The sequence below is a fragment of the Lycium ferocissimum genome, chromosome 11 (assembly GCF_029784015.1).
Source record: "Lycium ferocissimum isolate CSIRO_LF1 chromosome 11, AGI_CSIRO_Lferr_CH_V1, whole genome shotgun sequence".
NCBI classification, from domain to species: Eukaryota; Viridiplantae; Streptophyta; class Magnoliopsida; order Solanales; family Solanaceae; genus Lycium; species Lycium ferocissimum.
This window is the reverse complement of record NC_081352.1, coordinates 30,270,085-30,286,485: the sequence shown is the minus strand read 5'-3', so window position 1 is coordinate 30,286,485 and position 16,401 is coordinate 30,270,085. Positions and strand designations below refer to the sequence as shown.

Below are 16,401 nucleotides of genomic sequence, written 5' to 3'. Positions count from 1 at the left end.
ATTTCCAATTTCAAAAGGGCTGCAACTTGTACATACTCTAATCAAGAAGAAAAAGTAATATAAGGGTAATTTGGTAAACTTTATATTACAATATTAGTTTCTTAATATGCTTGTTTTTTTACTAAGGTGACACTTATTATGAAATGGAGGGAGTATTATTTAAGACTTGTTGGGGTGGTTTGCATTGGAATCCGAGAGGCTCAGGTGGGTTTTGGCACATTTGGAACAAGTTGGAACGTTGCAGACACATGAATATCTTTTGTAAAAAAATATATATATATATATATATATATCTCGTAAAAAGGTCATAAAACTAAAAAAAATTGTAAAGGACAAAAAATCCATTTCTCCCATAGCCTTTTTCAGAATCTTGACGGGAATTTCACCTACTATGTTTGGATAAGTGATTGTAACACCATTTTGAGGGAAACACAGATCTCCAAAATAAACAACTTAGGTACATACTGGATAAGGACACTGATCTGCATTCCTAGTTAATTGTTCAAGCACATAAGCAAGCAGCACAATTTGCTCAGATTAAAAGATGGATGCATGAAACATTGTCAAATATTATCCAAAAGAATGACCAATTCAAGATTTTTGCTAGATGGGGTATTAATACTTCTATAACCAAAACTTAATAAGTATGCCAGACAAAAAGGATGATCAGATAAATAACATAAATACAGCTGCCTAAATACACTAATGACTACTACTACAAAAGTCGACGAAGAATGAAAGTGGCACTTCTGGTGAAGCTAAAACATCATATACCAAATTAACAGCTTCAAAGACTAATATCATACAGTTATGAACTATGGCCAAAGACACTTGTGAAGAATCACAGTCAGCAGTAAAGAAACTAGTCAGCGTCCACCGAGGCAATATCTTTGTTCACGATCTGCAATGGGATAGTTCAAGGATTAATTAGTAAGTCCATTTAGATTTTTGGAGTTGACCAACTGGCAAGTTTGTCAAATTGCAACAAGCATCAAGTATCTGTGAAATGTGACACACTTTCTATAAAGTAGGGTTGGTTGCTACAGATATTATCCCAGCTCCCCAAATAGGGAGAAACAAAGCATATAGTTTGTTGATGCAAGGATTGTGGTACGTTCGATATCTAGTCGATATTTTTCTTGCAACAAATAAATGACAGCCACACAAATCTACTCAAATAACAATTCAGGAACCATAAGGACGCAGCAAAAGCTTATTATTAACACAATAAAAGACAACTCATAAGCAAGGTGAATGCAACTCTCCTCAACCCTTATTACCCTTGCACAAGACTGAAATAGCGCCATTCAAGATAATTGCATACTAAAAGCACCATTCTGAAATAATTTGTTTAGATAATTCAATAAAAAGTTTATTTTCTTTCAAAATTAAATTTGTTACATCATTAAATCTTCCCGAAAATTACAATCTAGTGAAGATGATCATTGAAGCTAATTAGGTAAAGTAAAGTGACTTTTAGAAAGAAAGGAAAAAAAAAGAAAAAAAGATCGATGACTTTGATGGCCAATTACCCAAAGTTGAGTGATCATATAAGCAATTAGCTCTAAAAGCATAAGATGCAACAAAAGTGTGAATATACCTTTGCTATATGCTCTTTCATTCCATCATTAATTGGCCCATCTAGTGCCCTCTCAGCAAGTTCATAAAACGTTGTATTACCTTCTGGACCTTTAACTTTCTCTTTGTGCAAGTATCTGTGGATGTGCAAAAATTAGAACACCAGAAAGCAGAACTATATGACATGGACTCCTCTGGTTTGTCAGTTCTAACCTTTGTTGAACAATTGCTTCCAATGCTAGTTTGACGTTTCCGTGAACAGGATGGCTTTCATCAGTTTCAGACAATCCCAGCCGTCTCAACTGATGCCAAAGATTTTCTGATGGCAGCAATTTTAAGCTTCATTCCTCTCTTAGATATTGGGACGTAAAGGACACAAAACAAATAGGAATGGAAAAATATGTTCAAGTACATATGAAATTGCACATATACCTTCATTAATTTTTCCTCCAGCAAGTTTAACAATGCTAGTAACGACAAAAGTAAGAGCAGTGACATGTGATTTCTTTTCATCCTCCACACATGCCTTGTATATATCTGCGGGTAGCTGACTTATGAGAACATATGACTTTGAATCAGCTGCCACTGTCCATCATGAAAAAGACCATGTTAGAAATACACAATTAAATAACAGTATACACAGCCTATGCTTAGAAATACACAATTAAATAACAGTATACGCAGCCTATGCTTAGAAATACACAATTAAATAACAGTATACACAGCCTATGCTTACAAATAGATTAATAACAATAAAAAGGTTTGCAGCTTAAGCTGAAGAATTCCATTTTGCAGCCTCAATATTGAATACTACTTACTAGTACCTACCTTATACATCACAGTTCCAACTTTAGTTTGTTTTCGAAGATTTTAGCTTACTATAAGTAGCAAATATCCACACTTTGTAATACGTATCTAGGGATATTCAGATGGAAAATCCAAGTGCCGCTCATAAAAACCTCCTCCCACCCCCCAACAATTGCATATCGATTTCAATCACAGGGGTGGATTTCCACAGCCTCACAAGGAGAGAATTGCAAGCTCTCCCAGCTAACATCACCAATGTCGCCATTGCTGATGCTCTTCAATCTTTCGAGTTTGGTGATGGTATTGAAGAGGTCTTGAAAACATGTGAATCTGATATTGCAAACTCATCCATGGAGTCTCCTGGAAGTAAGAAGCAGTAACAAGTGTACCTCGGACTGGTCGCCTACCCAACAAAAGTCAATATAACATGACTCAGAAACTTTGCAGACCTTGAGTAGGAGTTGCTGCAGAACGAGAGGAACATCCAGTAAGCTGGACAATGTAATGAAGGCATGTGAACCAAAAGAGAATACTGGGGATCAGATTAAGGAAGAAAAGAAAGATGTTCCAAAGACACCAGCAGCTGTTCTCACTAGCCAAAGAAAGAAAGTGAAGGCAAAGAGTTCACTTAGGCAAGTGTACAGCACTCGTCGATCGGTGAGGGTAGCTGGGAAATCTATGCAGGAATCAAGCACACAAGAGAATGAAGAATCAGGAACCATCACATTTGATGCGTTTCTGATGAAACTGATGAGAGTTTGGAGGTGAGTGGTATTCTGTTCACAAGACTGAAGAATTAGACAAAAATGGTATTGGTTTGGAATCATGTGAGAGTCTGGACATCAAGAATGAATCCGATACTGTATCAGGTCACGATTCAAATACCTTTGGTGCAAAATGATGAAGTATACATCAGTTTTGTCAAAGGCGCGCATTAAGCGTACTTAAGCCCTGAAGCGAGGCTCAGAAAATGTTGAGCGCTTCGCCTCGCTTTATGTGCGCTTCAGTGTCATCATCAATGCTCTAAGTCACCTTTTTCCTTGCCAATGAGCCTCTCTTGAAGAGGTGACACTAGATAATTGATATTTCACTTTATCGCAATGTTTTAACGATCTCTTTGTCCATGTATTTCTTATTCATGCCTATTATTACTAGTGTTTGACTAAACATATATATTTTGCACCATTGCGCCTTTTTTCATTAAAGCCCGCGCTTTAGTTGTGCTTTGTGATTAAAGCCCCAGCTGACCTTAAAGCTTTTTTGCGCTTTTCGCTTTTGATAACACTGGTAGACATGGAGTATGGTGTTCAACAAGACACTGGAAATGACCTGGTAGTTTTGCTTTAGATACAAAAGCAGAAGAGAGCTCATACGAAGTAGCACTTGGTCACAATAACAATGGATCCGAAGAAGTTTCTGGAGAAGAACCCTGGAAGAATCTGAAATTGATCATGCTGAGGCTAAAAAGGAAAAACATTTTCCGAACAAAAGCTAGAACTGGGGTGATGATACAAAGAGAAATTCAGGTGGTCTGCATGAACAGGATGAGCCCCATTGTGGTGATGCATCGGATTTTGTGGCAGAAATGGAGAGGAAGAATATAATTTTAATCAAATGTTTGAATTTCAAGTGGATGAGGGTGTAGAATGTAACTCCGATGTGGCAGGAAAACAAGAGTTGATAGGAAACCTGTGAGAGCCAATCCAAACACTAACATAGATTATCATGAAGTGTACTTGTTCAGGCAATTCAACGCTGAGGTCGAGGCTAAGGTAAGTGGAAATCAACGGTGTGTCAAAGATATTTCAGAAGCTGACATGAAAGTTGCTGGAGAAAGAACCTATGGAAGAATCTGTAATTGATCATGATGAGGCCAATGTGGATAGTGCTGCTCATGCTCTTCCTCACCTGGCTTCTCTCATACCTAACGGTGCCCCATAAACAGTCTTCACTGGGGCACTGAATCCTATTAACTTATTACTCAAACAAGCTGGTTGACACCACTTAAGAATTCATCAGCAGCGACAAGCATCGGGCTTGGTTCAGATGACAAGGAAAACTTGGTTCGTATGAAAGAAAGCAAAGGCACTGCTGGCAATGGCAATAAGCAATCTTTGAAAGATTTAAACGTGAGGAAGAGCTTACAAAAATGTTTAAAGAGTTACATATTGCAAAGATCTAGTGGAAAGGAGGTTGCTAAAATCAAGGCGGCAAGCTCAAGATCAGCCTTGCAAACACTTCGGTTCGACTGGTGAAACAGAAAATTGAAGATCATAAAAGAGCCAGATCACTCCTCCTGCCAGTATATATGAATTTTGAATGGGATGATGGAAGATCAGCCTTGCAGACCTACTTCTGAGACATATCAAAAGTTTGTATTCCTTAAGTATTTCCAAAATTTGTAGGAAAACTAAAATTACTCCAAAAGATATTCAGATGGAATGCAACAGAGTTTTGAATGGTATGCCTACAGATTTCTTCTTTTTATTAAAAATAAATAAAGAAGCTGTCAACTATCTAAAGAATTATTCAAAAGTGCATGCAAACAATGCAAGATTTAAGTTACTCCGTAAAATCAACAATCAACTAAACCTTAATCCTAAACTAGTTGAATTCTCCGGACTATTCTCCTATTTTTAAAAACTCATTTAACACCACGCATGGGTGCCCATGTATCCCCTTCCTATATGGGTGCATCTTGAGTTACTTAACATTAGTTTCTATTTTCACATTGGCCATTAGTCTAGTGCAACCCATCCTATTTTACCTGGCTATGTTTTGCAACTCAACCCCCTAAAAAAAAAAAAAAGCCAAACACCCGTTTGAAGCGGCAAAGGCCCATGCAACAGTAAGACACACATTTGCGGAGTTTTGATTACTCGATCCACAACAACATACCCAGTGTAATCCCACAAGTGGGGTCTGGGGAGGGTAAAGTTTACGCAGACCTTACCCCTACGTCAGAGAGATAGATGAGGTTGTTCCCGATAGGCCCTCGGCTCAAGTAAAGCATTTCACAACAGTTTGAAAAAGGGGATACAGAAATAAGGAAAGCAGTAAAAAAACGAAATAACGCGATAGGAAATGCATTACATAGCATCCGAGAAAAAGACAGTAACATCAACTAAATAATGCAATAAGGGAGTTTAGTTACTAAATCCAACTAAAATAGCCACATAAGAAACAGTTCTCGTAGTTAATTCAATGAAGCAAGAACAATAGTTTAAAGAAAAACCTTGCTGAGATGCGCGAGAGTTTTGATTAGCAGAAGATCGGGAACGTTGAAGTTCCCTCATTTCAAACCCAAAAATGGAGGAAAGCTTCGATTTCGCCTCATTGATAACAAAAGCAGGCAGATTTCTTTGACGATAATTCTTGCCAGTGATCAATTGAGTTAATTCCTCCCTCTTTATTGGGCACCCTGAACTCTGTTCAGTCTTGAATAATACATACCGAATCACCTCTGCTACAAGCTTGTCTTTTTCCTGTTATACAACACAATAAGGGTTGATTTTTCAGATGTTCACTCAACTAATACTAGCTATTATCTTAGAAAGTCACATGCTTTGATAAAGAAAATTGAAATCAAGAGAAAAAGTGACTAACAACACAGTGAGGGTTCCACGAGCAATTTCACTAAGTCGTGTGGGCACCTACCTTTCCCAACTCGGTGGGCGAACCCTTATTCCCAACAATCATAAACATAAGTAAAGCGGAAGAAATGTACTTCCTCCCATGCCTAGGGAACCGTGCCACCTATCCCCGCGGGTCAAAATTGTACAAATCAAGCTCGGGCGCGGGTCAATGGGGGCAAAATGGTCAAAACGCAATAACAACCAAACAGGTCGTTACAAAGGATTGATTTCTCAGATAGTCACTTAACTAATACTAGTTATCATCTCCGAGAGTCACTTTGTTAAAGAAAATTGAAATCAAGAAAAAAGGTGACTACTTACTTTGTTAAAGAAAATTGAAATCAAGAAAAAAGATGACTTACAACACAGTAAGGGTGGATTTCTCAGATGGTCACTCAATTAACCGTATTATCACAAAAAGTCATTTTTTTTCTTTGATTTCAATTTTCTTCAAAAAAGAAAGTGACTTTATGAGTTATTTCCCTCTGTCCCAATTGATGTGACACTCTTTTATTTTAGTATGACACTTTTCTATATTTAGTACTCCCTCCGTCTCATTTTAAATGAAGGTATTTGACTCAGTACCAAATTTAAGAAATTGACTCAAAGACGAAGTTTAAGAAACACTTTTGAAGTTTGTGCGACTAGAAAGTTAAAAGTTGAATTGTTACTAAATATAAAAAAGAGTCAGGACTAAATAAAATGGAAGGAGTGTCTTATAAATTGGTACGAAGGGAGTAACAATTTAATTTTTAAATTTCTCATTTTATCCATAATGAAATGTTTTCTAGCCACACAAATATATCTATAATATTCCTTTAATTTTTAAACTCCATATCAGGACGGAGGGAGTATTAGTTAAGTGACCATATGAAATATCAAACTCATGGAAGTAAAGTACAAAAAAAAAAAAAAAAAAAAACACCCAAATTGTGAATTAAGCATTGAAAGGCTGGGATACATATATATATACCTCTACTGAAATGCCAAATTGAGAAAAATCTTCACCAGAAGTAGACATTCTGCAATGAAAAATCAGGTAAAATTGAGATTTGGGGAAATCCTAAAAATCATACTACCTTTGGAGAACTGAGTGAATTGTAAGGGTTTTATAGTTGGCGGGTCAGAATTGAGATTCGGGCTTTGTTTTCTTTTTCTTTTTTCTTTTTCTTTTTTTCCCGTCATTTTATCGTATAATAAGTGATCTTTTAGGCTTTTTATTATTTCAAAATAAGTGATGGTTTAGAATTTCAAGAAGAAATTAATCTTTCACTTTTAAAATGACGCTTATTTATATAATAAAAAATTATTAAACTTTATTTTTTCTGGACATTTAATTAGAGATAAGTTAGTAAAAATACTCTTAATTTTATAAGAGTGAGCATTTTTTTAAGAGGTGTGCATAAGCTTTATTTATTATGGAACGGAAGAAGTATTAAATAAGCGTAGATAAATAACCAAGAATTTAATAAAACTAACATATTAAGCAAAATCTTTCAATTATTATTAAATTAAGAAGTAAATAATAGATACTAGAATTACGATACTCAATAATCCTCATATGTCATAACATATTAAGAGCCCGTTTGGATTGGCTTATAAATTGTTTTTAGCTTTTTTGAGTGTTTGGCTGGCCAGCTTAAAGTCATTTTATACTTAAAATAAGCCAAAAAAATAATAATTGGGCCCATTTAGCTTGGCTTATCTAAAGCAGCTTATAATTGGTCCGGTTATTGGTTTGAATCCAGAAACCGAACAGTCAAGAGAAGAGAGGAAGAGACGTCACAAGGCTTGCAACAGTCCCAACTCCAAGCAGATGTCTTAGAAAAGAAGTCGCTAAGAGGGTGCTTACAAAATTAATCCCTAGGCAGGCGTCGACCTCCTTAAAGAGGGATAAAGGGGTCCTAATAGCGATGTTCACCAAAATCCAATCAAATCAAAGAAAAACAATTGAGAGAAATTTCAGAAATATACAATTTATTCATTTATATTGCAAAAAAAAATGTCCAAAACTTACATCGTAAAGCGTTAGCCCAAATACATTTTGATACACTTATATATAAAAGACAGGTACATTATGTATATAGGTATTTGAAGGTATATTATGTGTAGGTATATACACTAAAAAGAATTATATAATATTATACACGAAAATATGCATGTATACACATTTATATACAATTATACAAATATTGTATAATGTGTAGGTATATACACTAAATAATATAATTATACAATATTATACAAGAAAATACACACGTATACACATTTATATGTAATTGTACAATATTGTATAAGTAGGTATAAACACAGATCTGGACTGGTTTGAATAAAAATTGCACTTTTATACAAGACAGACACATTATGTATGTAGGTATACAAAAATGTATACTAGTGTATAAGAGGTGTGTATATGAGTGTATAGACACCTTTTAAACACTATTATGCAATTGCTGGTGGAGGAAATATTTCGATGGAGGAAACCAACCCTTTTGCCATTTCAACAATCACACTATCGATCTGATATACACACCTATCTTGATGTACGTCAAAGCAACGGCGGATGTCGGGTGCATATGAATCTATCTTTCGATGAAGATTATATTCACACCTATCTTGATGTATGTCAAAGCAACGGCGGAAATATTCTTCACTGATCTTTTTTTAAAAAGATTGTATAACTAAAAAAACACAATGAACTACAAAACTAAACCTCTCAAGAAAAAGTAAAAGTTATCTTCAATATCATCTCACACGTTAAGAGCTATTACAAGCTCTCATATGGTTCCATTTTACAATCTATGACGTTTCAAATCCCATCAATTTTAACATTATCAAAATGGAATAGGAAGACGTATTTCCAGAAAGACCAAGATACGAATTGAGAAGGCAGAGTTACGAAGTTAGATAATATCCGAATGGGTATTGAAAGTTAGGAATATGAATCAAGAATGCCAACTTTTCCTTTAAACCTCTCAAGGCTCCTGGTCTAGATGGGATACACCCTTTCTTCTATCAGAAGGTTTGGACAACTCTTCAACACCCGATCATCCAATTTTGCCAAAAAGTGTTCACCTCTCACACTATGGATGAAGCTGTCAACCACACTTATCTATGCCTCATCCGTAAGTGTACAAATTCCACCATTCTAGAAAACTCCTCAGGCTGTTGTGTTGTGGTTGTTGTATGTGTTTTGAAGGGAGAAAAAGATATATAGAAGTATTGATTGTTGTTGTGACAAACTTGTCGCTCGATATATTGTATCCGAGTCATTGAGTAGACTATTTTTTGTGTCCACACCAGTTGGTGAGTCTGTTATGCTAGGAGAGTTCATCGGGCTTGTACGGTAGTGATTTGTAGCTGTCAGACCTCAGCAGACTTTGTAGAATTAGAGATGTTGACATCATTATGGGTATGGATTGGTTAGCATCTTTTATGCTAATGTTGAATGTTGGACAAAGATTCTCACATTTCATTTTCCAGAAAAGTCAGTCCTGGAATGGAAAGGTGATGTAGCAACACCTAAAGGAAGGTTTATTTCCTATCTCAAGGCGAAGATGATGATTAGTAAGGGTTGTATCTGTCACACCCTTTTTTTCCCAAAAAAATGATTTATATGTTAAGTTCAAAAGGGTTTTCAAATCGAAAGTGACGAATTTTGTGCTTCGAAAAGGAATTTTATTTAAAGAAAAAGAGTCGCCACCTAGCATTGAGTTTGGGTGTGCCAAGTCACCGTAAAATCAATATCCCTTTCAAAACAAGTTTGACTCTAAAAACTGATCAGCGATAGAGATCCTGGTTAAGGAATTCTGTTGACCGAAGGGAAGGTGTGAGGCAATAATTAACTTGTACTGGCTTGAATAGAAACTCAATAAGCTAATCTCAAACAACAAACAAACACGGGCACAAAAGAGTTCAAAAATAATATTTAAATTATTACACCCCAAAATAAAAAGAAATGCAGGAAAATAAACCTACACTGCCTATGCTATCCTATACTATACTATCTCCAACATCCCGAGGTCTTCTCACGAGTGACCTTCATATTTACATTAATTTTTTTTTTCGGGACATCCCACCCGGAAATAAATACATGAGATTGAAAAACAAGTAAAAAGCAAACAAGCAATTAAACGGCCTAAGTTTGCCTACCAACCCGTAAGTTTGCCTAGAGTTCAATTGATGTCTTATTCTATTCATATCCATATCAAAGAGTGAATCTAAAATACTTCCAAATTAACAAATGATAACTAAATATCAATCAACAACATCAAACATTCGGCTAAACCACGACATTCACCAACCAAATCATATCACCTCAAAAATCACATGGCAAGTTAAAAGAAATTTTAATAAACAAAGAAGGGATAAGAATGGACCTCTACAGTAGTAGATGCCAATAAAATGAAGAAGATGATAGTATTTTATTGTTTGGGATCTGTCCGTCCCTTTCTCTCTTCTCCTCTATTATTTTTTTTTTTTTTTTGCTATGTATTGTTCTTCATCTTTTGGATTTTGTTGTGAGTTTCTATGGTGCTTTCTCTGTGTGTCTAGTGTGTATAGGTCTAGATATTGTGTCTTCTCCGATTAGGATGTCGAGGTTATTGTGTGTGACGGCTGGTTTTTGATATTGTGTGTAGTCTTTTTTTTTCAGTCCAGAAATTTAATTTAGCTTCCTTTTTATAATGTATCTAATTCTGATAAGTTTTTCTAAAAAGTCCTTTTAATACTAGGATATGTTTATTCCTAAAATGGAATATTTCATGGATATGGTTGGGGATGAAATTTGCCATGTGGCGCGCTATAATTGGTTGAATTTTTATTTTTCTTTTCTATTAAAAGGATATATTAAATACCAAAATAAATATATTAATCAACAATTTTTAAACCAAAACTAAGCAAAAATTAAATAACTAGACTAAGGAAAAATCCCCCAAAAATAAGTAATTAACTAAACAAAACTAGATTAAAAGAAGCCTATTTTGTAGTTTTCTTTCTTTGAAACACAAAACTTGTACTCTAAAAATTAAATCACTAGACTAACGAAAAATCCCCGCAAAAAAAAAAGTAATTAACTAAACAAAACTAGATTAAAAGAAGCCTATTTTTGTAGTTTTCTTTCTTTGAAACACAAAACTTGTACTCTAAAAATAGTAAATATAATAATTTTTTTAATTCTCCCAAATAAGCTACTAAAAATAAAGATAAACCAGAATAAAATTGACACTTCAAAAAAAAGTAAAATTAAAAGAAATATTTAGACACTATAAAGTGAAACACCCGGGGAGGATGAAAATTACGTGTCATACAGTATCTATCAATGAAACACAACAATTTTATATCTAATTAAATTTCACTCATTTGGTTTAATTCTCCTACTTGTGTGCATTTTCAAATGACTTTTGAAACTTAACTCAGGGTAAATTCTGACATTTCATGCTAAAAATATCAGTTTTCCATGTCACGATGACCTGACACAGTTAAGACTTAAGCTTGTTCCTAATACCAGATTGTCATTTCCAATATAGATACTTTAGTTTTTCAAATTAATAAGGGAAAAGAGTCAAATTTACCCTCCAAGTATGATTTATAGTTTAAATTTGCCCTTCGTTAAAGTTTGAGATCAAATTTTCCCTCTCCGTTAGGATACTTGATAAATTTGCCCTTATATGGATGAAAGTTTGACTTGAACTCCACAACACAAAAACAAGTAGCCAAGTCAGATCCACGTAAACTCCCAACCCCAATTATTTTAACCCGTAACCACCACAAAAAAAGGATAATTTGCGGAGGATGAAAGTTGCAATTCACGGGGGTTTTCGCCTCCGCCAATTGCTTGAGGAGGCTAAAACCCCTGCGAATTGCAACTTTCAACCCCTGCGAATTGCATTTTTTTTTTTGTAGTGAACACGTTTCCCCATCCCATAAAATCATACAACCGACATAAGTTCCCAACCCCCAACAAATATTGTAACACTTGCTTACCCACATTAAGAGATATCTTTTGGCACATACAACTTGGTACACGTCACAAGGAAGCTGTGGGCAACAGGATCAACACAATGCGACAAGAGAGAGCTAAAAAAGAAAAGAGTTAAAAGAAGCAGCCCGTGCGCTGGAGCAAATTGAAGCAGTAAGTGCTATTATACGGGGATTAACATATAAGTTTACACATTTATGACCAGAGATTTCAGTTTCCTAGTAACAAGGGATGGGACCTGACGCTTCAAATAGAAAATTTTGATATTTGTATTTACCATCCAAAAGAAGATAGGACGGTTATGCAGCATATGTGTGTGTGTATGCATTTATTTAAATTTGAAGGGTTTCATCTTTACCTCGGAAGCAGACTTACTTTTTGTGTGCGAAGACCAGTTAATGTTTGTTTCTGTAATTACATATCTGTTTTAAAAATTCTTATAGGACGGTTATGCAGCATATGTGTGTGTGTGTATGCATTTATTTAAATTTGAAGGGTTTCATCTTTACCTCGGAAGCAGACTTTCTTTTTGTGTGCGAAGACCAGGTACTGTTTGTTTCTGTAATTACATATCTATTTTAAAAATTCTTAAGGCAATCTTCTTCAAGTACCATTACTACAAGTCCTCCTTCATGAGGTGTAGTGTGCTAAGCAGCTAGGTGAGATTAGTGTAATTTCATGTACAATAGAAAAGTCTTTGGAGGGAAATTCTTCTTAGTTGTCTAATTAGCAGGTTATATAGCTGCTCAAAATATGCTGTTGGTACAAACTTTATATCCTAAGATATCTCAAAGTGGAACACTTGAAAGAATAGATATCCTGATTAAAACGAAAAGATATCTCTTAATGTGGGTAAGCAAGTATTACCATATTTGTTGGGGTTGGGAGCTTACGTGGGTCGTATATTTTTATGAGATGGAGAAACGGGTTACAAGTTAAAATAATTGGGGTTGGGAGATTACGTGGAGCCCACGTGGATCTGACATGGCTTATTTTTTTGTGCTGTGGAGACCAAGTCAAACTGCCATCCATATAAGGACAAATTTATCAAGTATCCTAAGGGGGAGGGCAAATTTGATCCCAAACTTTGACGAAGGCAAATTTAAACTATAAACCATACTTGGAGGGTAAATTTGACTCTTTTCCCAATTAATAAAGGTTTATCAGAAAGCATATAATCACAACTAGTAAATTATTTATTGTAAAACAATAGCCTCTAGAATACCTTTAATTTTCTTAATTCGGCATTCTTTTCTGGTGAAGTTTAGAAAATGGGACAACATTAGGTACGAAATGTAAACACTAAACAAAAATGCAGTAAAGTACATAATATTAGAGCATCATTTCTTATACAGTTAAAGTATAAGAGAATGTTTATAGCGGAGCATACATGTTACACTAATTTTGATGTATCATAAGAGATTTGTCTTTAGTGATAAAAATAACTGCAAGTAATTGTTTGTAATAAGTGAATCAATAACCTAAAACATTAAGAAATTTTTTTAACACTGCATGCCAATGTGTAATTATACTACCCCAAAGAATTACACTAATTCCAATTCCTAGGTGTCTTTCCAATTCATAGGCCATGTTGTGTCAGACAAGGGTATAAGAGTTGATACGCAGAAGATTGAGGCCGTGAAGACTTGTCCTAGACCTATGACTCCGATAGAGGTTCGTAGTTCCTTGGGTTTAGCTGGTTGTTACAGGAGATTCGTAGAGGGTTTCTCTTCTCTTTCATCATCATTCACAAAGCCGACTCAGAAGGCAGATAGATGCTTGCGAGCAAAGTTTCCAAGAGTTGAAGAATGGATTGACATTGACACCAGTTCTAACATTACCAGAAGGTTCAGAGGGCTATTCAGTGTATCGTGACGCTTCAGGTGTCGGGTTGGGATGTGTTGCGATGCAGCACGGTAAGGTAATTGTTTATGCTTTGAGGCAATTAAGGAAGTACAAGAAGAACTATCCAACCCATGATCTAGAGTTAGTAGTAGTTGTGCACGTACTTAAGATTTGGAGGCACTATCTATATGGTGTACATGTTGATATCTTTACAGATCATAAGAGACTTCAGTATATCTTCAAGCAGAAGGAGGGCGAACTTGTGACGGAGGTGATGGCTAGAGTTGCTGAAAGATTATAATGTTGTAGCTGATTCCCTCAGTCGCAGATCCATGGGCAGTTTATCGTATTTAGGTGTCACGCCCCGAACCATGGCATAGGTGTAACACGACACTCGATGCCTTGCTGCATGTGACTGAGCGAAGTACATGGCTTGCTGAATCAACATGGGACATGAATTGATGCGGAGTAAACATGGATTATCATAATAGTAATGAAAATACTTGTTTAAAACATGATGCGGAAATAGTCTGAATAAAACATAATAAGTACTAAGCCAACAATGGATATACGACTCTAAACATCTGACATGGCATGCTAAACCAGTCTATGAAACCTCTGACATGAATCTGACTGCTAAACTTTCTATCGGGACAAGACCCTCGGCATAGCTTATTGCATAACTTGACATGGAAATAAAATACAGATAACACCCCGAATAAGATGGGGCTCACCAAAGGCTGATACGAGTGATGTCCTAGAAAACTGGTCTGGCGTCCTGTAAATCGATACTTACATCGTGAAATGCAGGTCCCAGACAATAAAAGGAATGTCAGTATATTTGAATTGTACTGGTATGTAAAGCATTTAAGTGAATAAGCATGGCACATGAAATAACAATGATAAAAGCTGAAACTAAAGCGTAAGCCGAACCCGAACATCGGTATATCCGTCACGAGATATATATATATATATATATATATATATATATATATATATATAATGAGAAAAGTATATGTGGGAGAGCATTAGTGTAACTGACATGTAACCACCACGTTAACACGTGGCGTCTGATCTCTGCCCGATCAACTAAGTCATCTGATACCTTGCCGGGGTATGAGATATGAACATGACATGAATGGATCCAATATCCCTCAATGGGAAACATGAAGGAATCGTCTTAACTGGGCAGAGAGATCCTTATCCTACGCTGGCATACGTAGTTTCAAGTTATTTGAATCTTCTCGGTAATCTGTGCAACTCCCAAAAACATGAACATGAATATAGTTGGCTTAGAAGCCCATGGCTTAAAAATGGTCTGTGAAAGATGGAAATATTTATGTGATCCAAAAGTTTTATCTTTTTATTCAAATTCCAAATTGCACTTGGATGATCTTGCGCACATTGTCAGCCCCAAATCCGAATAAAGAAAGGGAGTTTGTGATAAGTTGACAATCAAAGATAAAACAAATCAATTTATGATGTATCTTCACTGTACACAATATTACGTTCTTATATACAAAATTTGTAATAATTGACAATAGATATACACGTAAAACAAACATGCCTATTGACTAATAAATCAAATAATTGTAAACTTAATAAAAGAAGCTACATTTGCATATGAAGAACAATTACTAGATTTCTTTCAATATTGTAATATAGTTGGTGTTTATACGTTACAATTCCAAGTTGCTTACACAACTGATCGACCTACCCAAGTATAACTGTACAATATATTTTTTCAAGATTAATCTCTAAAATATTGGACAGTTATATACAATGCCTTATAGTATGCTATTGGTCTGATAATCCCTTATTACTTGGTCCATCAAATGAACAAATTCCATTCATTTGAGGAATTGTATATGGGACCTTGTAATAATCCGTTAGCTATTAATTTGTATGCTGCCTCTGTCAAGTGTACACCATCCCAACTAACCTATGAAGATGGGTTATCACAAACATTTGATGATGGTGAACCGCATTTTGTATTTGAGTCATAATTGTATGGACCACATCCTCCGCAACATGCTACAATAGAGCTTGAAAAACCTACACCATCATAAATAAATAAAAAAATGAGATCAATGAACTTCCAAATTAATTTTGTTTTCATTATGAAGACAATGATCGTGTTAATTTTGTATATACTGATAGTACAAAAGTTATATTATCTAGTCACCTAAGCTAACTATAGATAACCGGTCACGATAGTAAAACATGGAAAACATGGAGAAAGTGATTTTACATGATACAGCTTTGCTTAGTCGTCCAACCGTATCAGAAATGAGTGTTGAGGCCGCGAAAGAATGGCGAGCTGAATTGGTTATTGTTCTAGCAAATCCAGAAGGGAGTAGAGATGTGGTTAATGCATGCAAGAAATCTGGAATTCCTGCCTTTGATTCTATTTGGGATTCTTGATACTTGGAATTCAATTCCTTTTAAGTCATAAACTAGTTCCTTTGTGTTCGTCTTTATTAAATTAAATATCCTAACATAACAAGATTTAAATTGTGGACCGTGATATTCAGTGAAGGATAGAAATTTCTCTAA

At 35.3% G+C, this 16,401-nt stretch overlaps 1 protein-coding gene across 3 annotated transcripts; it reads right to left on the bottom strand.

The window, feature by feature from the left end:
- Positions 1-597: 597 nt before the first annotated feature.
- On the bottom strand, positions 598-7,096 carry LOC132036902 (uncharacterized). 3 transcript variants are annotated; one of them, XM_059427315.1, is made up of 6 exons: positions 6,994-7,096; positions 5,621-5,870; positions 2,011-2,163; positions 1,792-1,897; positions 1,601-1,715; positions 598-901 (listed from the first exon to the last, which is right to left on the bottom strand). In XM_059427315.1, exons 1-6 carry the CDS (start codon positions 7,039-7,041, stop codon positions 863-865), a joined length of 711 nt encoding a protein of 236 aa, XP_059283298.1. In that variant the 5' UTR covers positions 7,042-7,096; the 3' UTR covers positions 598-862. The 3 variants fall into 3 exon arrangements, with proteins under 3 accessions (XP_059283298.1, XP_059283297.1, XP_059283296.1); XM_059427314.1 differs by lacking the exons at positions 598-901; positions 6,994-7,096 and adding exons at positions 945-1,169; positions 6,043-6,172; XM_059427313.1 differs by lacking the exon at positions 598-901 and adding an exon at positions 951-1,169.
- Between the last annotated feature and the right edge of the window lie 9,305 nt (positions 7,097-16,401).